At 38.5% G+C, this 24,354-nt stretch overlaps 1 protein-coding gene across 5 annotated transcripts in view; it reads right to left on the bottom strand.

The window, feature by feature from the left end:
- Nucleotides 1–24,354, bottom strand: part of LOC149154957 (AUGMIN subunit 3-like) — a 690,355-nt gene that overhangs the window by 495,638 nt on the left and 170,363 nt on the right. For all 5 annotated transcript variants that reach the window (XM_089441741.1, XM_089441744.1, XM_089441743.1 and 2 more), the window contains one exon: nucleotides 23,949–24,080. In XM_089441741.1, coding sequence (XP_089297867.1) covers nucleotides 23,949–24,080 — 132 coding nt within the window. The remainder of the gene's footprint in view (nucleotides 1–23,948; nucleotides 24,081–24,354) is intronic.

Below are 24,354 nucleotides of genomic sequence, written 5' to 3' on the forward strand. Positions count from 1 at the left end.
CATGCCTAACCAGTTGTTTTCCTTTGAGTGAAGGGTGCATTCTTGTTAAGGCCATGTTAGAGGAGTTCAACAATCAGTACCACCAACATCAATAAAGTTCAACAAACAATGCCACCACGATCAAGGTTCTTAAAGGGCTTCATGCTCTTGATCAAATGCCAATCTCATACCCCCACGCATGATACAATCAAATGGAAACATTGCAAAACCCCAAACCATGAAATCCTGAAAACCATTAAGTCTACAGAATTTTGAGTAAAATCTAGAATTCTAGTTTCTCCTTATGAAATCCAATGAGGTCGAAACCACTCTCAAACATCTTGAGTCATTTCATGGTAATGTTAAAAATTTAGGTAAAAGGATGAAAATTAAAATTAAAAGAAATGTCACTTTTACTTTAAGAATTTAACATTACCATTAATTGCCAACATTGTTAAGGTTGAGATGTGTCAGGAAAATGAGAGGGTAGGCATGTTTTTCTCGGAGGGATTATTTTTGGAGGAAAACAACCCCAAATTTCCCTCCAAACAGCTTCAAAACTCATAAAAATGCATTTTTTGGGGTTTATAGTTGCCCTGGCAATAAACCGGCCAGTTTAGGACAAAACCTCCCGATTTGACCATAAACCGGTCGGTTTAGGACAAAACCACCCGATTTGACCACAAACCGGCTGGTTCCGTAACCTGCCGATTAGGACCGGTTTGTCCACTTTTTTGGTGAAATGGAGGGTCAAGCCGGGTTTTTCTACCTATTTGACCCGGTGAGCTAGCTAACCTGCCAGTTTGACCAGTTAACGGTTCAGACCGGCCGGTTTTTAAAACACTGGTTGTAGTCTATACAACCTATTACTTTTGATCCCAATCTGCACTTTCTTTCTCCAGCTCGGGTGTTTGACGTATACTTTCTCCTTGATGAAGAAGACGTCATAGCCTTTGCCTTGAAGTTGCGACACGGAAAGTAAGTTCATCCCCAATCCTGGTACATGTAGCACATTGGTAGCACGGAACCGCTCTCCCGATTCTGTTTGAAAACTATGGTACCCCTCCCTATTGGAGTATGGTACCCCTCCCTACTGGAGTACACTTTGCCTTGTTCCCCATGGTGATCTGAAAGTTCATCTTCTCCTCCCGATAATCTGAGAAACATTCCCGGATTACCGTCATATGCCAAGAGGCTCCACTATCTATATACCATACATTTGATGATGCAGAACTAGTCATACAAGCCACTTCTTCCAGCCTGGAAGCCAACATAGAGAAATCGAAATCACTTTCTCTTGTGCAATTTTCTGAAAATCTGTGCAAGTCTCCTAATGTAGATGCCTCTGCATCATGATCTGGACCCATAATTGATTTTCCCTTCCTGTCTCAGATTACTTGCTCTGATACCATGTGACAATTCTATCACTGCAACAACTGATTTACTTTACCTACTTATTTTCCAATAAGTTATTTATGAAATTCCTTCCATAAATATTAAAATAAATTCTGCTGCAAATATCACACCATAATACAGAAACAAACACATGCACAAGAATCAACACATCGACACAGATATTTTGGACAACAGTCCTTGGAAAAACCCAATGTGGGAAAACTGGTGCAGCAAGGTAGGATTTTATTATTATGCAATTCTTCAGTACAACAAGGTGCCAGACTGGCTAAACCAACAGAGAAAAAAATTCTCCAACACTTCTCCCAGTCTCAGTGTCAGCCTCCCTGACCTCTGCGTAGCTCCCAGACACTCTGCGTCAGCCCCTGCCTTTCTGCGTCAGCACTGGGCCTCTATGTGTCACCCACGCAGGCCCTGTGACTGTGCAATCTGTTGCTGCCTCTGTGTCTGCCTCTCCAACCTCTGCGTTGGTCTTCTGGTGCTGCTCCAACTCTCTGTTCCGTACATGTTGCCTCATGTTGCTCTCCTGACCAATATTTTAAAACTTCTACTTAGCCGAGGGTCAACTCCGACTCCGACTCAGTATCGACTCGGTCGACTCGATTTCAATGACTCAATCATTGTAAAAAATACATTAAATATTTATTTTTTTATAAAAAAACATAATTTTAAAGATTTTCATTCATGTTTCCAAACACACAGCATTAGAATGTAGATAGAAGACAACATAAGATCAAAGTAGGCTCCTGAATATATCCATTATATCAAAATGGCACCCAGTGCACTGTCAAATACATACATGATGATGATATAGAGATCAAAACAAAAACACATAACCAAGGAGGCTAGAAATGGCCTCTAAAACAAAAGTAAATTGTGACCAGTACTACTGGCTACTGCTAGAGGAGCCAAGATCATCTGGATCAACCTCTAGATCAGAGTCAGACAGGGGACCCCATGGCTCCTCATCATCATCATCTCCAACTGCAATTATAGAAGTGGTAGCACTAGGAGGTTGTGCATCAGCTGCAAGCTAAGATAGACAAGATATGCGCTTTTGTCGTGGCTGACCAGAGGAAGCGCCTGCAACTGGAGGACTTGCTGGCCCTTAGGCTGGTACAAGTAGATTAGGATTTGCATTCAACTGAACGTTATGTTCGAGTGATGCTATCGTCTCATAATCAAAATCAATATCCTCATCAGAATGAAACTCTGCTGAATGACTCTCCACTACCCGATCTGATGTTGGATCAATGTCTTTCAACACAATGGGATCTGCATCGGGTCTTTTGTTCAACAATTGGTTGCGTCTAAGCCGGAGGTTGTAGTGGACATAAACTAGATCATTTAACTGTTTTTTATCAAAAAGGTTTCTCTTCTTCGTGTGAATCCTCTCAAAGACAGACCAATTGCACTCACACCCAGTAGCACTGCAAGTTTGACTCAAAATACGAATTGCAAACCTCTGCAATTCAGGACAATGGCTACCAAGAGCCTCCCACCATTGTGCTGCAAAAAACATAGGAGTGTAATGAGTTAGCTCAACAAAATTACAAATTATATCCAACTTTCAAATTATAAACGATTTAACAAAATAAGTATTAAGAATTTGAAAATTGAATTTTTTGTTTACTTGGCTCATCTGCTTCCCTTGCAATCTTTGTTAGGTTCTTCCAAAAGGTACCTGAGGCATTGTTGAAGGTTGTGGCCTGTCAGTGTATCTCCAGCTAATCACACTCCAATGGGATCTTGCGATCAATGTAGTCAATCAATCCATCTCTAACCTCCCCCTTCAAAGCTCTTGTCGCTTTAGCTTTATAATGATATCGTGGGTTCAAAAAGTACCTCACTGCATGTATAGGGCGATGGAGTTGATTGTTCCATCTTTCATCAATGATTGCCCAAATGGGCCCATACTTAGCCACTTCATCCTTGTATGCCCTCCTTATTTGCTCATTTGCTTGATCCATAGCCTCATAAATGACACCCATAGCCAATCTTTCCCCATCCACCAACCACAACACCTTAACCAGTGGCTCAGCAAGCTTCACAATCTCTGTTGCCTTTCTCCATATTATTTCTTCATTAACTTTCTTTTTCAATTCTTTGCCTTCCTGTTTGTCAGGCCAATGCCTTTGATTCCATTCTTCACTGGGAAATATCTTTTGCAAGTTTCTATGTTGTGAAAGCATAGATTGCAATGTCAAAAAATGAGAGTAGCAAATCTAGTGATGGCATGCCTAATAATATCCCTACCCCCTATGTGTTTCCTCATCAGGCTCAAAATCCATGAATGATTGTCGATAAAAAAATTTATGCTTTTGGCATGATCTACAGTGTTTTTGAGCCAATCTAATTTGCCAATATACTCAAGCATGAGGTCTATGTAATGCGCAGCACATGGGGTCCAAAAGATGGTTCTGTGTTTTTCCTCTACCAGTTTACCAACAAGAACATAGTTAGAGGCATTATCTGTAATGACTTGAACAACATTAGCCACCCCCACCTCCTCAACAACCTCATCCAATAGCTGAAACAACAATTGTCCATCTTTTACCTTATCAGATGCATCAACTAATTTTAGAAACATGGTTCCCTGTGGGCAGAAGATAAGAAAGTTTATGATGGTACGGTTTCTTTGATCAGTCCATCCATCTGACATGATGGTACATCCTGTTCTTGCCCATGAGTCCTTGAAATCTTTCAAATACTCATTAATGGAGGCAATTTCCTTCTGCAAACGATACCCCCTTATCTCATGCATAGTAGGGCCTTTGAAGCCTTTTCCAACAGCATGTATGGCATCAAACATAGGCTCATAATATGGTGAACGGGAAGCATTGAAGGGGATATCAGCATCATACCACCATCTACATATGTAATCACAAGCAGTCTCCCTCAATTCTTTCTTCCAATGGTCATCTAAAGTGGGCTGCAAAGTTCTACTAGCTTGAGGACCATGTGCATCTGATGGAGAAGAGGGTGTGACAGTGAAATAACTTTTGATATTCATATCACCCTTCTTTTTCATTTTACGCTTACCCTTTTCTTGAATAGACTCCAAAGAGGGAGGAACATATAGAAACGGGTTGGATGCATCAATACAAGGGATAGAGGAAGAACCCTCAAAATCAAAATGGGGGTTGGTAGCCAGCATTTTTTGTACAATCCTCTTCCTCCCAATTTCAGCCTCTAACTCTTTTTGCCTAGCCTTTTCTTCTTCAAACTTCTCAAAGTTTGCTAACAATTCCTTCCTATTCTCCCCAATTTCATCTGATTCACATGGAGTAATTTGGCCTCTAATCCCCGCCAAGTGTTGTTTCAGCCTATTAATGCCCCCAGGACCTTCCTTAATTTTTCTATGGCAAAATTTGCAATGCATTTGACTATCAACCATTTCAACATATGCCCAAGCAGCATCTTTCACTCTAGGTGCCATTTTTTGACTTGGAAATGAAAGCAAAAAATCTGAAAATGAAAACAAAAAAATAGCATTGCTTCAATGTTCATTTCTTTCACAAAAAACACTCTTTTCAATTTCCAGATTTGCACATAAAAATTAATAAGCAAAAACAGATTTTTACAAGTGAAAAAAAATACCTCCAAGTACAAACTGCCTCCTCAAGGTTGCTCCAACAAACCAACTCCTCAATGCTGCTCCAAATGGTTGCCCAAGAAGCTCCTCACTCCTGCTACAATGCTTGCCCAAGACTCCTCACTGCTGCTCCAAAAACAAACTCCACAACTCCTCACAAACTCTCACTCAAATGCAATGAGATGGTTGTGAGGAAATGAGAGGGGTTGGGTGGGTTTTATAGGGTTTAGGAGAGGGGAATGGACCCCAAATAACCTATAGGAAAATTAGAAATCTGTTTGGGGCCCCCAAAAAGCAAGTAAAAAAAATGGTTTTTTTTTAGTTTTTGAGTTGTTGTCACTGAGTAGGCCAAGTAGGCTCGGACTCGGCCAAGTCGTCCGGGTTATTACCAAGCCGGCCGAGTTGTTAGACAACTAACAACTCGACCGGCTTGGTAATAACCCGGCCGGCCGAACCGGTTCGATGGCCTAGTGGACCCGGTGAGGGCTTAACTCGGACCAACTCGGTTGGGCCAGCTAATTCTTAAAAAAGTATTCCACACCACTAGTTCGAATTTCTCAACTAACCCCGCTCCAGAAATCGAACTGATCGGTCTCCCTCAGTTTGTTCTCCAACTCACCCTCAAGCCTCTTCTAATACTTTTCTAGTTGGTCCATCAATGGCCGAGATTAAATCTCTAATCAACGGCTAAGATTAGATTTGGCTTGATCCATGACTTTTGGACCCTTCTAACCCAGTTTTATATTAATACCCATTAATATTTTATTTTTCCTAAGTTTAGACTTAAGAACTCCATTAAAAATATTAATTATTTTAATATCTCCCAAACCGGTTAGAATCTGCCCAAACCATTTCTGGGTCTTGGAGATCTCATGTGCTTTAGCCTCTCCACCAATTTTCATGGCTAGAGCACATCCGATGATACCCCAAATCAACACATGTTACAAGACTCTAGATGAATTTTATCCAAGAGACACTTTTAATGTGCATTCTTATGCTTCTTATCCCATCATCTAGCTATATGTCTCATAATGAGCCTGCACCCTGACCCATTGCATTCCTTCATCCCTTTACCAGTATTACTTCCACATTACATGGAATGTATACTAACTTTGTCATAGTGCTTCTCCCAAGAACCTTCCATAATGATGGTTCTTCCAGGATCATAATGATCCATCAAAGCAAGATGACGACCTCTAACATAATGTTAGATAATGCCTGGATGAACAATATGCAAAATGGTCTATCTATCTATCTTTAAAGACTAGATGACTTCTACAAAGAAACTTAACCAAGTAGACTTCTACTTATGCAACTATCACATGCTTCTCTTTTTGATGTTATGCAAAAATCAAAACTTTTCTAAACAATGCATGTTATCCTAAAGGAAAGGCCAATTTTACCAAGAACCAACCAAGATGCCTTTTCTAATAATAAAGATCCTTCACTTCTTCCTTCTTCGGCTTCTTCTCAGGTTCTCCCATTTCCTCGGCTACAGGAGCTTCACTCCTTTCCTTTCTCTTGTTGTGTTGTCGGCTTGGATAGTCCATCTTATAGTGTCCAACTCATTACACTTAAAACATTGATCCTTGGACATGTCTTTCTTCTTGGACATCCCAAATATTTCCTTCTTCAGCTTCTTTACTCGGGCTTGAAAGGCTTGATACTACTCATCTAATCCAATGTCATCTTTTACCTTGATCCTTGATTCTTCCAAAATGCATTGAGCCCACAACTCATCAAAAGGAGTTGAATCTTTCTTGGAGTAGAAGCTTGTTGCAATGCTGCTCCACTCTAGTGGCAGTGGCAAGTGCATTTAGTACACAAATGATCACTTCCGAATTAGATATTGTTTACCCAAGTCCTTACAGATGGCCTCTTAGCTGAGAGACTTTCATGAGAAAGGATGCCATATCCCCATCCTTCGATTTCTTCATTCTATACAACTTATTCTGCAAAGAAATATTTTGTCCTTATGTACTTAGAGAGTACAAATTCACTAGCTTGCCATACATAGGCTTAGAAGTCTTCAAATTTGTACAAACATCACTTTTGTCTCCAAGCTCCACGTGCAGGTCTCTAGGCTCTTTGGCCATGTTGGTGAAAATATCTTGGGATCCCATCATGTGACGAGATGCTCCACTGTCCACAAACACAACCCTCTCATAACGACACCATAAAGCATGACACCAAGGCAAAGCTCTTATCAAACTTCTCAACCAACTCATCCATATGTGTTGTGGTTGTCATATATGTCTTTCCCTTGCCCTTCTTCCTATTTGGACATTTTCCGGCAAAGTGACCGAACTTATGACATGCAAAGCATTTTACTTTGCTCATGTCCTTCTCCTTTTTACTTTGTGAAGATCCTCCTCCACCCTAATTTTGCTTGGCCTTCCGTTTGGCCTTCCCTCCTGCACAGCAAGAGCAAGTTCCTCATCCCCACCACTCTTATGTTGCCACCAGTGATTGAATTCTCCCATATTTCTTTCTAGATGAAGTCATCTCATAACCGGCTCCAATCAAGAAGATGTTGTGTAGCAAGATTCCCCTCCACAAAGGTGGTCCATTTCTTAGCGCATCCCATCATAGCTACCTTCAATAGCTTTGAATCACTCACAGCTTCTCCCATAGTTGACAGTTGATCACAAGATAGCTAGATCCCAGTGAGATATGCAATTATAGCCTTTGATTTGTTCATTCAGTTGTTGTTCAACTTCTCCTACAACACCATTATCATATTCTCACTTTTACTCTAATAAATATTCGTTAAGGCTACCCACATCTTATGTGTAATGTCCTTCCCTGTTATGTAATGAATTATACGACTGCTCAGCTGCTTGGGCAGGGTCAAAGGAAACTTGGATCTCTATGTTTCCAAAATCCGACAAACCATCAATTTTTAGAACAATAGTGATCCGCTCTGCCTTGGACTAAAACTAGCAGCCCTATCCAACATGTCTTCATATTTCATCCTCATTAATGTCATTTCACAAATCAACCTTATCCACAAAGCCCTGGCAACAAAAACTAAAAATTATGTTGTCGTAAAAAAGGAATAACTTCTTGTTGTAAAACCCTTGTGATCTTCAATCTCTAACTCAAAGTTTATGTAGCTCTAATACCATGTTAAATTTCAAATACTAGTCCAGATATATTTATACCTCAACAATTTTATTCCAAAAAATTATTAAATAAAATTCTGAATTGTTGTGAAAATAAAATCACTATTATTTAACCTTTGAAATAAAATATTTGCAGCGGAAAAAATTTAAAAAAAAAACAAAACAAAACAAAAAAAATCAGAGAGATTGATCACATAACAAGGGTAAGTATGCACCAATAGCAATTTTCCTTCACTAAAATCCTCAAGAAAATTTAGACCTAGACCCATAGAGAAAAATACATAGAAAAAATGCATTGTTGGAACCTGTAACTCGGCCCAAGGAATTCGGCCCACCAAAATTCGACCTCCTAAAGAATTTCGCCGTAGAGAAACTCGACCTCCACCACCAGCCAATTGGCCCTCTCATTTCCTCCTTGAACGACCCCTGTGCACTCTAAGAAAAATCGAAAAACTGGATAAATTATCCTCTCCACAACACGGCCTCCTCTGTGCTTTAGCTACTATGCCTCTCGATTTCCTTAACTCGATCTCTTGGAAATACTCCCAAAAATTCCTTGCACTCTTCATTCTCTTCTGTCTAGTTGAGCTTCTCGCTCTAGAGAAAATCACTTCATCCTCTTGTGTGTCTTCACCTCTCCCTTAGGCTTATTTTATAACTTCATTAAGCCAAATCCCTAACCCTAATCTCCTAAGTGATTGATGGTCAAGATTAGATCTTGCCTCACTTGAGACCAACAATTGAGATCATATCTAAGTCACTTAATAATTTAATTATTTATCCTTAGTACTTTGGCTTAATAGTCTGCAATAATTAATTGACTTTAATTATTGTACTTACTTAGGAAAGAAGTGATAAATCACTAACTCAACCAAGCAAGCACCTAAAGAGGCAATCAGCCATCTTTGACATGCTAAGACACCAAGCTCATGTAGAAGACCTTCTGAAGCTACCAAGAACTTCAACAAAATGTAGCCATAGAATCTAGGTTATGCAAAAATTTCTAACAAGGAAAAATCAATAATCTCGACTCATTCAGAAGTTGTGTTGATGATCGACCCATGGTGGAAACTAGTATTCATAATCTATGTATTGCGGGATGGAGCAACAATTGTACTAAGGTGACTTCAATAGGGACTAAATCAATGTGGAAAAAGTCGAGAAAAAATCGGGATTAAATCTTAAAAACCAATTTTTTTCCGCTGGCCGATTAAATTAGCCGAATTTTTGCCGTTTTTTTCACTCCCCAAAAAGTCGGGATTAAATTGTAATACTCCCAATTTAATCGGGAGTCTAGCCAAAAAACCGCCAAAAATCTGACAAATGGGAAGATCCAGTTTCTTCATGTTTAGTTTGGAAAGATCCACGGTTTTTTCAGGCCTTATCTTATCATGTAGCTTCATAGGTTTGAGTGTCGAGCGACTTTCACCTACACAATAAATATCATTGCATTGCCCTCTACCGCTTTTTCTTTATATATATATATGTGTGTGTGTGTGTGTGTGTCTGTGTCTGTGTGTGTGTGCGTGTGTTCCTTTTAAAAAAATGATCTTAACCTAAACCTAAAATCTAATGGCCCAGATTTAAGTTCTTGGCCAATAAGATCTATGGTTGCGATATAATCTCTCATTACCACAACTTAAATCACTTTAAGTCACTTTATTCATTAATAATGCACAAAAGTCACTTTAACCTTATAAAATAAAGTTAATGTCTTACGGACCACTTTTGGACATTCTCCCACACGCTAGACACCAAGCCAATGAGGAACACACTTGTCCAAGCTAAAATCTCAACAACTTTGTCATTCCTAAAATCCTGAAAACTGTTAACTCTGTGGAGTTTTGAGTGAGATTTAAAATTCTACCTTAGAACCACTCTCATGGATGTTCTTCCTGAGGAATTGGAGGATTCTGAGCAATCTAATGCTCCCGAAGAAAGATTTGCATCTTTCTCTCTTCCACCCCCAATCCCTGCTACGCAGCCCTCAAGCGTTGTACGATCCGCTGCTCGCTCTGAAGATCATAATTCCACTTCAACCCCCATTGGCCATGGACGCAAGCTACACAGCATACGGGCCGGAGACGGACCCGACAGTGCCCCGGAACCGGCTTACATGGCAATGGTGGACGAGGTCTCGGACATCCGCTGCGAATTCCTACCGACTTCAACAACCGCAGTAGCAGAGCAACAACACAACAAGGACCCCGGGGAAGCCGAAACGCCACTGTCCAAAGATTTCAACAACAGAGGTCCGCTGAAGTACTTACAGCAGTGCCACAATAAAGGTGAGAATGTATACAACCCCACCGATATTGCATTAGAAACAGATTTTGCTTTCTGGACATCCCAAATTAGACAAATTATGAGGAAAATGGAACACCTAGAGGCGGAAAATCGCAGGCTGCGAGCCGACATCGGCACTTTGTCAAACAGAGTTCTATCGGTAGAGGGAGACAACGCATCTATCAGAAAAACACTGCAGGAATACCGAGAACAAAGTGCGGGGCAGAATTCCGACGAGATTTTACAGGCGGAGATCAGAGATCTTAAAAGCAAACAGGAGGAAATTAGATCCCAACAAATGTCCTTTAAACAGGAAACGGAGTCGCATATCAGCACATGGGCACAGGTGGTCAAAGGAAAGGACAAGGCCCCTCCGCTCATAGCGGTGGAGGAAGTAGTGCAGGCAAAGCTCGTGGAGGAAAGAACCCGACAAGCAAGAGAATTAAATCTTAAGGTAAGAGGAGTCCCTACACCTCCCCCCTTAGCAGACCCAATGGAATTGGGGAACAGGTTTCTATGCAACACTCTCAACATACCAGACATAACCTTGGACAAAGCCTAGATGGGGCAGGACTCTACCCTCTTCCTCAGGTTCCGTGACTCCTCAGATAGACTTCGGGTACTCCGAGCCAAGCGGAAGCTATTCTCTCTTCCGAATAAAGTGTTTTTGGATGAAGACCTCACAAGAGCTCAAGTAGCTGAATTGAAACAGGCCAGGGAACAGGTTGCAGCAGCAAGACAGGCAGGGAAATGGGCAGTGATTAGAAACCTTCGGGCAGTTATTCGGGACACCTTCCCCCAAGATGGGCATCCCGTTCAGGTAGCTCCAAATGACGGGCCCGAGCGGAGAGGAGGCGGGGCACGGATCTCTCAGTTCACTGCTGATGACTCATGGTTGAAATTTATTGCCAAAGCCTATCCATGATTAAGCCGAGAGGCTCATTCTACAGCCCAGTGTGAAGGCGATGTGTAAGTATGTCCATCTCTCTTAAATAAAAATAAAATATTCTCTAAATAGAAAAGCAATGTCGGCTATAATATTATTAAATATTATAAAAAATGCTATGTGTTGTCGCGCGGATTGACACGACAACGCTCAGACCGGGGGCTGTCACTCTGATCCCCGATCTCTCCGTTTAAGCCTGTCTCCCGCGGCTAAGGGGGGTAGTCCCTGTGAGATGATGAGACCAACTGTCGACCAGTTGGTTGGGAGACACGAGACACGATATGAAAAACACCAGATAGATTTGATTAACTTAGCAGACCAGTGCCTTAAGAGATTGTGGTTAAAACGATTACTTGTTAGATGATATAGAAACATGAACTGTGAACAGCAATCATTTGTCATCAGCTAAATCACAATGCTCTTAAAATGACCAAAACGATATCCAGCAACTGAAAATTTTGAAAGATGAATGCTTTAAACCACCACGAGTCATGAACCATTAACCAGATATCATATTTCGTATCTCGACTTGAAAATTTAGATCTCAGCATGAAAGATATAACATGAAAAACCACTGAAACTGGCAAAACTAATTTTCCACAAAATTTTTATATTTTTCAATTTTTTTTTTTTTTTTTTTTTTACAAAAATAAAATGATCTAAACAAAATTTAAAAAATCTAAAATCTAAAAATTATATTTTTTTATTTTTTTATGTCAATTTAAAATCCTAAAAAAGTCCTAAACTAAAACAAAAGATTTAAATTACAAATTAAACTAAAAATTTAAAATTTATCTAAAATCGTAACTATGCAAAAGCTAAACTAAACTTAAAAATAAATTAAAATCTAACCTAAAGTCTAATTAAAAATCTAATTAAAGTTTACGATAAAACCTAACTAAATTAAAACTAAATGTAAAGCCTAAAATTTTTATAAATGAATCATTTTACATTTTATAAAAAAAAAAAAACCTAATAAAATAAATAAAATCAATCTAAAAAAAAACTAAACGTAATCAAAAAAAAAAAATGAAACATACGGCAAACGAAAATAAGTGAAACGCATCGAATGAAAGACTGAACTGCATTAAAACAAAACTATAAAAAAAAAAAATAATTAAATCTAAATCTAATGAAAACTAAACTAAACGATGAAATTAAAATCTATATGAAACAGAACTACACTAACCTACGACTACACTAACCTAGACGTATACCAAAAACGCTGAAAACACAAAGAAAAAATCGTGACCCAAGTATACGCAGTCAAATGAAATCGTAACCCAAGCATACGCATCCAACGCTAGCCGCAGAGGAATTCCTTTATTTATCTGTGCAGGTCGGACGACGAAGGGTGATTTAGAAACCAGGCAGCGGAAGACTCACCGAAAAAATACATACCTGGATCGAAGATTGAACCCTTACTGTGATTCTTTCAACGTCATACATTTGATATTACCTGAGCCGCGAATTTACCTGATCTGGGCGATTTTGATTAACAGTTCATGAATCGATTTTACCTGGTCCGATGCTTTGTTTTCAGAACGTTGTCAACGGTGCTCAGAAATCGATACACGTAAAACCAGCGAATGTCTCAGTCGATGGTGATGCAGGTCGATGGAGAGGCTGCGGGCTTGCAGATAGACGGCAGTCCTGAGGGTTTGCGAATAGCACAGTGAAAGATCATGGCCAATGGAGGAATGAAGTACCGTAACCCTGGCGTATCACCTCTCAGAAATCGAAATTCATTCAAGCGTTTTAGAAAACCTGCTCTGCGTGAAATACCACTGTGACTAAACTGAAAGTCGATTTGAAAAAAAGAAACTGAATGCGGAAACCATGAACAGCTGTTCGGCTTTCTAGAAAGTCGATTCTCTGTCGGCAGCTCAGCATTTCTGAAGGGAATCGTTTGCTAACTGAGACAAAAGAAATCGTAGCCCTGAGCCGTTGATACGCCGATTGCCGGGCTTTCTAGAACTGGTATCGTTTCAACATTTTACTTCTCTTATCGTGCATGGACGAGGATTATACATCTATGAAACGCTGGAGCTGCTGTTTTTCTGCGTGAAGGGAGGTCGGACTCGGATCTGCTGGCTGAGCAGGCTGTATACACATAAAAATTTATTGCATTCAGATTTAACAATGAAGCCTGCATCAAAATTTTTGAAGGAATTGCCTGTGGGCCGATCCTGGGCAACTGCAAAAATAAAACCCTAATTAAAAAAAATTTGAAACCCTAGATCCAAAAAATTTGAAACCCTAAGACAGCTGATTAATTTACAGATTTGGCCCCTTAACAGCCAGATTTAGCAATAAGCACAGAAATATTTTAAAGAAAACGAAGATTTCAGTTTGTCACTGTGAAGAACTTCAGAAAATCTCTCATGCAACTTAAAAAAATAAACCGAATGATAGACCCAGGATCAAATCCAACTGGGCTCAACACAAAATGCTTGCGGGAGTTGGCTGGTTCAGCCGAGAACTTCCCCGAACGCCCACAAAATTCCTTCAGAAAATGGTTTTCTGCACAGCTCAAAACAACCGTCAACAAAGAGGGCAAAAATGCTGCTAGATCTCAAACAGTAATGGAGATACCTGCCATTACTTAAGAAACCCTAACAGCACTCAAACCCCAGCAAGTGAACAAGATACCTGTGCTCACAATACTCTACAAAAAGCTATTATTAACAGCTGAAAATAACATATGCAGAAAATTAAAACAATCTCACAGCATTTCAAGAGAGTAACACCAGCAAGATATGGACCCCAAAGTCTTCTTTTATTAACCAGAAACAGATTTACAAGAGAGCTTCTACAGTATCAGACTCACAGCTCCAATTGATCTGAAATGACCACCTAAGACCCTATATAAAGGAAATGATCCCAACGGCTAGTTCGAATGATCCATGTAGAAATGATCTCGACCGTTGATGAGGATCAAGACATCTCTTGATCTCATCTGTCGATTTATTCACTTAAAATATTATTTTATTTTATTTTTAAAATTTTTAAATTTTTATTATTTTTTATTTATTTCATTTTTTAAATTTTTAAATTTTTTTTTTTTTTTGAAATTTTTTATTATTTATTATTTTAAAATTTCTTAATTTTTATTTATTTTATTATTTTATTTCATTTTTTAAATGGATCATCGAACTAAGCCTTTGGAAACATCACCTAGGACCTAGGACTTAGGACTCACGAGGGGATTTAAAACATTTTCAACCCTCAAGACACATTTCATGATGACTTTTTACAATTTACATCTCAGGGGACAAACCCACTTAATACAGACCCTCACAAAACACCCAGTTCTGCGACACAACTATAATCTAGCAGATCAACACACTAGGATTCTCCTAAAGTTCTAATGACAAAATCCATCCCGTCTTTGGGGTTAGGTTTGAAGGAAAACTCTGCCGATCCATGGATTGGTGAGACGAAAAACCTTCCGGGACGTAGATTACCACTAGAAAATTAGGTCCACTTAGGCAATACACATACACGACTCATGTCTGCTAAGATTATTTACAATTCATACATGCAGACTGGGTTTACAATCAGATTGATCAAGTTGCTGATGACTGCTGGATGGCACGGACACGCTGATCAGGTGCTGCCCCTTTCTTGCAAAGAAAAAGGGGGAGGTACTGCATGGGTAGTTGACCAGTAGTGGTCAACATCTGGCTCTACTTGGGGGCACGTTGCTGCTTGTAGGAATGTGAGAATCCAGAATCTGCATCCATACAACACAAAAATAAGTAGCGTCCATCCAAAATCATCATATACATTAAGCACAATAAAGATAAAAGCTCTTCATTTATTAACTATCTAAAGCAGAAACGAAAATGCGGAAAAAAAACAAGGAGTAGGGTTAGAAATACAATACAAAGGATGCCCTACGGCATCAGATGTGTTCAATATAGTGCATACTGAGCATTTGCCTGCTTTCAGGTAAATCTGTCGGCTGCTTGTCGGATGTGCCATGTCCAATTTTGCATATGGTAGGACTCTTTCCTATCCGAAAATCAAGCTGCTCACGGCCGTCTGATGCATCAAATCTTCTTATTTTCTTTCTCTTACGTTTTTTCTTTCTGGCAGGTTGAATTACTGATGACCTGGAACTTTCTGTTTCAAAACTATCAGATGAAGTATGCGTGATATGTCTTTCTTCAGCCCGCATCTGATCTTTATCATTCTTAAGTCTATCCGGATCACCTTCAATTAACCATCTTTCAATCGAATCAATAACCTCCTCATAATAAGATGGAGCTTGTTGCAGCAAATGAGAAGACTCCAGATCTATTGATGTCACCTGGTTTCTTTCATCTTCCAATCGCTGAAACCTTTGAACCTGTATTCTAATGGCATCCATCTGTCTAGAGTTTTCAACCTTTATAACATTGATTTGTCTGACATGGTGTTCTTCCATGTCTTTTATCACTTTATTGTTCTTTTCCTTTATGTCCATCAAGTAATGTTGTATGGAATTTATTTCTTCTTTGTGATTCTCTTGCATGTCAGTGTAGGAATTTACAGGGTAAGTTCCTCAGAAAGAACACCAAAAGGACACCGCTCACAACCAGATCACAGATCAATACGCCAGTATTTTTGACGTGGTTAAAACCCTCAAAGAGGGAAACAGTCCACGGCCTGTCCCAACGTTGGTACTACAGGCAATTTATTAATCAAAGAATGAAAAATTACATAAGCTTCTCTCATGCACGGATTACCCGAACAATGACCCTCCATGCGCTTTAAATAGAACTCATGGACCAATCGGGTGTCAAGCCACGGATCAAGTGTCGGTAATACCGAGGTGAGAGTGAACCGTCGGATCACTACATATCGTGACCGTCGGATTGTAAGTTACAAAATGTACAACGGTAAAGAAACACACTTTACCTAACTCTATACCTAACTCTATACTAGACCAAGTTGAACTTAACTATTTCCTATGTGTCGGAATATCCTAATAGTCAGCCAACTGATTGTTATGATTGAACGTCATGATAGTCATTTCCTCATCCATAGTTAATAACTTGTTTTGCATAGAGTCAATTTCCCTATCATGATCAGCTTTCATGGTCACCATATTTTCCTCTAAGACTGACATCTTGCTTTGCATGATTCTAATTTATGTTTCATGATTAGTCTTCATGGCCTCAATTTCTTTAGCATGGTGACTTTGCGTGACCTCAATCTCCCTATTACGTTTTTCCAGGTGGGTGCATAAAGTTTTCACATCATTGACATAATTAGTTTGGTTGATTTCCATATTTCTCACTAGCATCATTAGATCTCGTATAATTTGCTTTTGTTCTTCCCTTTCATTGTCATTTGTCCCTGATTTTTCACTATCATGAGCTTGATCTGCAATATTTTCGGTGGATGACACATTCTGATATGAAGAATCGTCTTGGGATCTTTCACTGTCAGCTGGACCTTTTATCAAATTGCTTTCATTCTGTTGCACAATTTTAGAGGTAGAAGGCAAGCTGTTTGGACTATCATATCTATCTTTAAAAGCATTGAGAATGTCTTGTAAAGAAGTGAAAAAATCATTAGGAAAATTATTAAACCAATTCAAGGCATCACCCTCTAAAGAATGGACAAAGAGACGCATCTTGAAATCTTCATGATTATATTGAGGAAATCTACAATACAAGATCATTACACAAGTAAACATGTTTAAATGCTGTCCAACAGTGACCGAATCACCACCCGAGAACATAAATAATTTACCAACAGCCTCTTTCGGAAGATCATGGAGATTATCAGTAAAATGACATGGTTTAAATGAATAATCCATGATGAACAATAAGGGATCAACTGGATGATAGAAAAAGATTTCTGCTCAAGAAAATTAAGAGATGAAAGAAGTGGAGTCGCCACTTGAACAATGAATCTGATTCTAGGATCCAAAAAGTAATCAACAAACAGATGTGCGGGAGGCTTCTTGTCTGGGAAAAATAAGAAAGTGGAGTCGCCACCCAAACAAAAAACAACCCCAAGATATGCTGCTGATATGGGATGAAAAGATGCCAAAAATATTGAATCTGCCAGCTCAACTGAGAGATGAGAGATGAGAAGATGAATGTCGATGAAACTCCAGGAACAGGAAAACTCTGTCCCCGGCAACGGCGCCAAAAAATGTTGGCGTTGCCGGGCCAGATGAAAAGATAAAAATGAGAAGGATGATTGTCGTTCGAAACACCGAGAAAAAGTATCCCCGACAACGGCGCCAAAAAATGTTGGCGTTGACGGCTCAAACGAATGATAGAAAGATGAACGATGAATGATGAAAAGATGTTGAAAAACCAAGGACAGAAAAACTCTATCCCCGGCAACGGCGCCAAAAAATGTTGTCGCGCGGATTGACACGACAACGCTCAGACCGGGGGCTGTCACTCTGATCCCCGATCCCTCCGTTTAAGCCTGTCTCCCGCGGCTAAGGGGGGTAGTCCCTGTGAGATGATGAGACCAACTGTCGACCAGTTGGTTGGGAGACACGAGACACGATATGAAAAACACCAGATAGATTTGATTAACTTAGCAGACCAGTGCCTTAAGAGATTGTGGTTAAAACGATTACTTGTTAGATGATATAGAAACATGAACTGTGAACAGCAATCATTTGTCATCAGCTAAATCACAATGCTCTTAAAATGACCAAAACGATATCCAGCAATTGAGAATTTTGAAAGATGAATGCTTTAATCCACCACGAGTCATGAACCATTAACCAGATATCATATTTCGTATCTCGACTTGAAAATTTAGATCTCAGCATGAAAGATGTAACATGAAAAACCACTGAAACTGGCAAAACTAATTTTCCACAAAATTTTTATATTTTTCAAATTTTTTTTTTTTTTTTTACAAAAATAAAATGATCTAAACAAAATTTAAAAAATCTAAAAATTATATTTTTTTATTTTTTTATGTCAATTTAAAATCCTAAAAAAGTCCTAAACTAAAACAAAATATTTAAATTACAAATTAAACTAAAAATTTAAAATTTATCTAAAATCGTAACTATGCAAAAGCTAAACTAAACTTAAAAATAAATTAAAATCTAACCTAAAGTCTAATTAAAAATCTAATTAAAATTTACGATAAAACCTAACTAAATTAAAACTAAATATAAAGCCTAAAATTTTTATAAATGAATCTTTTTACATTTTATAAAAAAAAAAAACCTAATAAAATAAATAAAATCAATCTAAAAAAAAAACTAAACGTAATCAAAAAAAAAAGATGAAACATACGGCAAACGAAAATAAGTGAAACGCATCGAATGAAAGACTGAACTGCATTAAAACAAAACTATAAAAAAAGAAAAAATTTAAATCTAAATCTAATGAAAACTAAACTAAACGATGAAATTAAAATCTATATAAAACAGAACTACACTAACCTAGACATATACCAAAAACGCTGAAAACACAAAGAAAAAATCGTAACCCAAGCATACGCAGTCAAATGAAATCGTAACCCAAGCATACGCATCCAACCCTAGCCGCAGAGGAATTCCTTTATTTATCTGTGCAGGTCGGACGACGAAGGGTGATTTAGAAACCAGGCAGCGGAAGACTCACCGAAAAAATACATACCTGGATCGAAGATTGAACCCTTACTGTGATTCTTTCAACGTCATACATTTGATATTACCTGAGCCGCGAATTTACCTGATCTGGGCGATTTTGATTAACAGTTCATGAATCGATTTTACCTGGTCCGATGCTTTGTTCTCAGAAATCGATACACGTAAACCAGCGAATGTCTCAATCGATGGTGATGCAGGTCGATGGAGAGGCTGCGGGCTTGCAGATAGACGGCAGTCCTGAGGGTTTGCGAATAGCACAGTGAAAGATCATGGCCAATGGAGGAATGAAGTACCGTAACCCTGGCGTATCACCTCTCAGAAATCGAAATTCATTCAAGCGTTTTAGAAAACTTGCTCTGCGTGAAATGCCACTGTGACTAAACTGAAAGTCGATTTGAAAAAAAAGAAACTGAATGCGGAAACCATGAACAGCTGTTCGGCTTTCTAGAAAGTCGATTCTCTGAAAGTTAAACCAGATTGGTTCTTCAAATTGTCCTGACGATGAACCACACTGGTTGGTTCGAAACGCGTCGACAAATGTTTGATTATGTGATTTTGTCGAAGATTATCTATACAATATTATGGATCACAGAAGTCTAAATTCCTTAATAGTCGATTCTCTGTCGGCAGCTCAGCATTTCTGAAGGGAATCGCTTGCTAACTGAGACAAAAGAAATCGTAGCCCTGAGCCGTTGATACGCCGATTGCCGGGCTTTCTAGAACTGGTATCGTTTCAACATTTTACTTCTCTTATCGTGCATGGACGAGGATTATACATCTATGAAACGTTGGAGCTGCTGTTTTTCTGAGTGAAGGGAGGTCGGACTCGGATCTGCTGGCTGAGCAGGCTGTATACACATAAAAATTTATTGCATTCAGATTTAACAATGAAGCCTGCATCAAAATTTTTGAAGGAATTGCCTGTGGGCCGATCCTAGGCAACTGCAAAAATAAAACCCTAATTAAAAAAAATTTGAAACCCTAGATCCAAAAATTTGAAACCCTAAGACAGCTGATTAATTTACAGATTTGGCCCCTTAACAGCCAGATTTAGCACTAAGCACAGAAATATTTTAAAGAAAACGAAGATTTCAGATTGTCACTGTGAGGAACTTCAGAAAATCTCTCATGCAACTTAAAAAAATAAACCGAATGATAGACCCAGGATCAAATCCAACTGGGCTCAACACAAAATGCTTGCGGGAGTTGGCTGGTTCAGCCGAGAACTTCCCCGAACGCCCACAAAATTCCTTCAGAAAATGGTTTTCTGCACAGCTCAAAACAACCGTCAACAAAGAGGGCAAAAATGCTGTTAGATCTCAAACAGTAATGGAGATACCTGCCATTACTTCAGAAACCCTAACAACACTCAAACCCCAGCAAGTGAACAAGATACCTGTGCTCACAGTACTCTACAAAAAGCTATTATTAACAGCTGAAAATAACATATGCAGAAAATTAAAACAATCTCACAGCATTTCAAGAGAGTAACACCAGCAAGATATGGACCCCAAAGTCTTCTTTTATTAACCAGAAACAGATTTACAAGAGAGCTTCTTCAGTATCAGACTCACAGATCCAATTGATCTGAAATGACCACCTAAGACCCTATATAAAGGAAATGATCCCAACGGCTAGTTCGAATGATCCATGTAGAAATGATCTCGACCGTTGATGAGGATCAAGACATCTCTTGATCTCATCCGTCGATTTATTCACTTAAAATATTATTTTATTTTATTTTTAAAATTTTTAAATTTTTATTATTTTTTATTTATTTCATTTTTTAAATTTTTAATTTTTTTTTTTTTTTTTGAAATTTTTTATTATTTATTATTTTAAAATTTCTTAATTTTTATTTATTTTATTATTTTATTTCATTTTTTAAATGGATCATCGAACTAAGCCTTTGGAAACATCACCTAGGACCTAGGACTTAGGACTCACGAGGGGATTTAAAACATTTTCAACCCTCAAGACACATTTCATGATGACTTTTTACAATTTACATCTCAGGGGACAAACCCACTTAATACAGACCCTCACAAAACACCCAATTCTGCGACACAACTATAATCTAGCAGATCAACACACTAGGATTCTCCTAAAGTTCTAATGACAAAATCCATCCCGGCTTTGGGGTCAGGTTTGAAGGAAAACTCTGCCGATCCATGGATTGGTGAGACGAAAAACCTTCCAGGACGTAGATTACCACTAGAAAATTAGGTCCACCTAGGCAATACACATACACGACTCATGTCTGCTAAGATTATTTACAATTCATACATGCAGACTGGGTTTACAATCAGATTGATCAAGCTATTGATGACCGCTGGATGGCACGGACACGCTGATCAGGTGCTGCCCCTTTCTTGCAAAGAAAAAGGGGGGCGTACTGCATGGGTAGTTGACCAGTAGTGGTCAACACTATGCATATTTAATTAGTTGTCCATATGACCTAATATAATTTCATGTAAAGTAATTAGAAGTAAAAAAATATATATGTCAGTAAGATGTTTAAACTTTAAACCTTATACTTTCAAAAATATTTTAACATGTGATTTCAACTAGGAAACTGGATTCGTCCTAAACCCCCTGCGAATCTCGAATCCGGCGAATCCGACACGATTCGGTCCGGATTCGTGTCCAAATCACAGGACACGTCGTGTCCGAGGGCGTGTCGCGATTTTCAGGGGCGTGACGCGATTTTAGAACACGTGTCCGGTTTCCAGGACTCGCTAAGCTCAGCGCGGGTATGAAAAGGGCGTGTTTGCTCATTAATATTTTCATTTGGTAAGTGATTTGTGCTGTTGCAGCAAGGAGTAGAGCATTTTGGCAGCTTCATAATCAAGTCTAAGCCCTAGTATTGATATGCTATTCATGGTAATGTTAAATTCTAAGTCACCTGACACGGGGATTCGGGACACGTAGGATTCGGGATTCGTGGTGTCGGATTAGGGACACGCTGACCCCCCGGAACAGGACACGTTAGGACACGTTATATATTATTTTATTAAAAAAAAAAAAATATATATATATATATATATAATATATATTTAAAAAAGAAAATATATATATATATATATATATATATATATTAAAAATTAGATATTATCATATTCCTTACACAAATTTTAATTAATGATACAAATTTATTGATTTCAAACATAGATCTTCATCTATAGCTATTAGCATGCATAGTACATACAAAATTCAAATAAATGTCAGTGGTACTGGTCACATAAATGATAAATCTATTAAAAATTTAAATCATGATTCATAATTCACAACTGAAAGACAACTTACAACTACAAGATAGTAAGATAAACACACTGACAACTGTAGTTTTCTCATTAAGTCATCAAATCAAAATGTGTTACATAGGTAGTGTTGGTGCAATGCCAATGGCAAATAGAAATAGAAAATATAAAACAACTACAGGTATACAAGCCTCAAGGCATCAATCAGCATCAGAATCAGCATCACTGTCCCCATCATCATGGTCCCCACTGCTCTCCTCTACATCCTCCTCCTCCCCTGTATCCATAGTCGCCTTTGCATCTGCTGGTATGGACGCTGACCCCTCTAAGTCATCAAATCTAACAGGCTCTAGCACTGGATCATTGAGATCCATGTTGGCCAATGCCAACTCAACAATGGTGTCCAGACCCATATCATCAGGAACAGTGTTACTTGGGAGCGGGAGCGAAAGCGGGGAGCGGGAGCAAAAACGGGAGCGGGAGCGACATATTCAGAAGCTCTTGGTTTGGTGCTCTTGATTAAATACGAGTTCCATACCCTAATACATGACAAAATTCAATGGAAACATTGCAATCCCCCAATCCTAAAATCCTGAAAAACTGATAAGTCTGCTAGATTTTGAATGAAATCTAAAATTCTACTTTCTCCATATGAAATCCAATGAGGCCGGAACCACTCTCAAACATCCTGAGTCATTTCATGGTAATGTTAAAAATTTAAGTAAAATGATGAAAATGAAGATTAAGGAGAATGTCACTTTTACTTTAAGAATTTAAGTTATAACTAATAGGTATATGAATACATAACAAACACAGTAAGTCCCCAACAGTCATGCCCATTTAATGGTACTTTTAGCATTGTGAGTAATTGTATCAATCATCACATTCATGTCAACATGTCAAAGCTGACTACTTTTAGCATTGTGAGTAATTGTATCAATCGTCACATTCATGTCAACATGTCAAAGCTGACTATGGTTATTTGAGTGAGGTACTCAGCTATCGATTTAACCATGGTTATTTGAGAATGATGTACTCACCTATCGATGTACAACATGTTGAAATATAATAAAAGGTCATAGCCACATTTGTCTTAACATGTGATTTGAGCAGAAGTAAACAAAGAACTGATCAAACTTCAATTTTCTTTCAAATACTGAATGACTAGGGAGTTCTGAAGGTAGTCTAAAGAAAATATCAATATAATCTTCATTACCATAACTGTTTCCTGAGCCCTTAACTGACACTTATTAATCACCCTAAGAGCAAGACAAAAAGAGGAGACCTAGAAAATCCAATGATACCAAATTATGTGTCCCAATTTCAAATTTTCATCAACAATCAATCATGAATTGAAAAGCCAACTTTCCAAGAACAAGGAGGGAAAACTGAATAACAAATCATCACAATATCCAATACACATTTTACAGACCAAAATGCTCTCTACGTCAAAGCTTCACAATTTCATATCGATGGATAATTTCAACACCATTCCGTCAGGAACCGAGTACCACATATCTTCTTAATTTACTTTCACATTTATCAGCTATGTCAAATATTAAGACATAAACAACCCAAAAACTATCATGCACGTACCATCTATAACCTTCTGAAGGAAATTACAACAAAAATTTATTGATTTGAAGCTGGTCCTTGTATTGAAGATTATACTCTGATGGATAAATACCTATCACAAATATTACAAAATAAAAATGACAGAAGATTAGAAACATACCTTAGTGACTGCAGATCAAGGTGAACATGAGCTTCATCAGCTGATACTTGCAATTTTGCCATTGTCAGGATTGCCTGTTGTTTTGCATTTTCAACTTGTGCCTCTACCCATTGCCTCTCACTAATTCCAAAGCTGTCCACAGAGAGTAAAAGAGAAAACATGAGAAAACAAAACTTGCTAAAGGACAAAAGCAAGATCACTGAATTGGCTCTACCAAACTGTCCAAACGGGTTGCAACAGTCTGAAATCTCAGATAACACGTGATGATGAAGGTCTACCTAATAATAACTTCCAAACATCTCAATACAGCATTTTTGCCGAACTACAATTATGAGGCCAACATGACCATGACAACAGAATGAAATAAAATAAAAGCAAAATGATTCTCCAGCCACCACAATTCCAC

This window comes from Pinus tabuliformis, chromosome 9 (genome assembly GCF_031772625.1).
Source record: "Pinus tabuliformis cultivar Carrire ecotype Pingquan chromosome 9, CPIR1, whole genome shotgun sequence".
In the NCBI taxonomy this organism is placed as follows: domain Eukaryota; kingdom Viridiplantae; phylum Streptophyta; class Pinopsida; order Pinales; family Pinaceae; genus Pinus; species Pinus tabuliformis.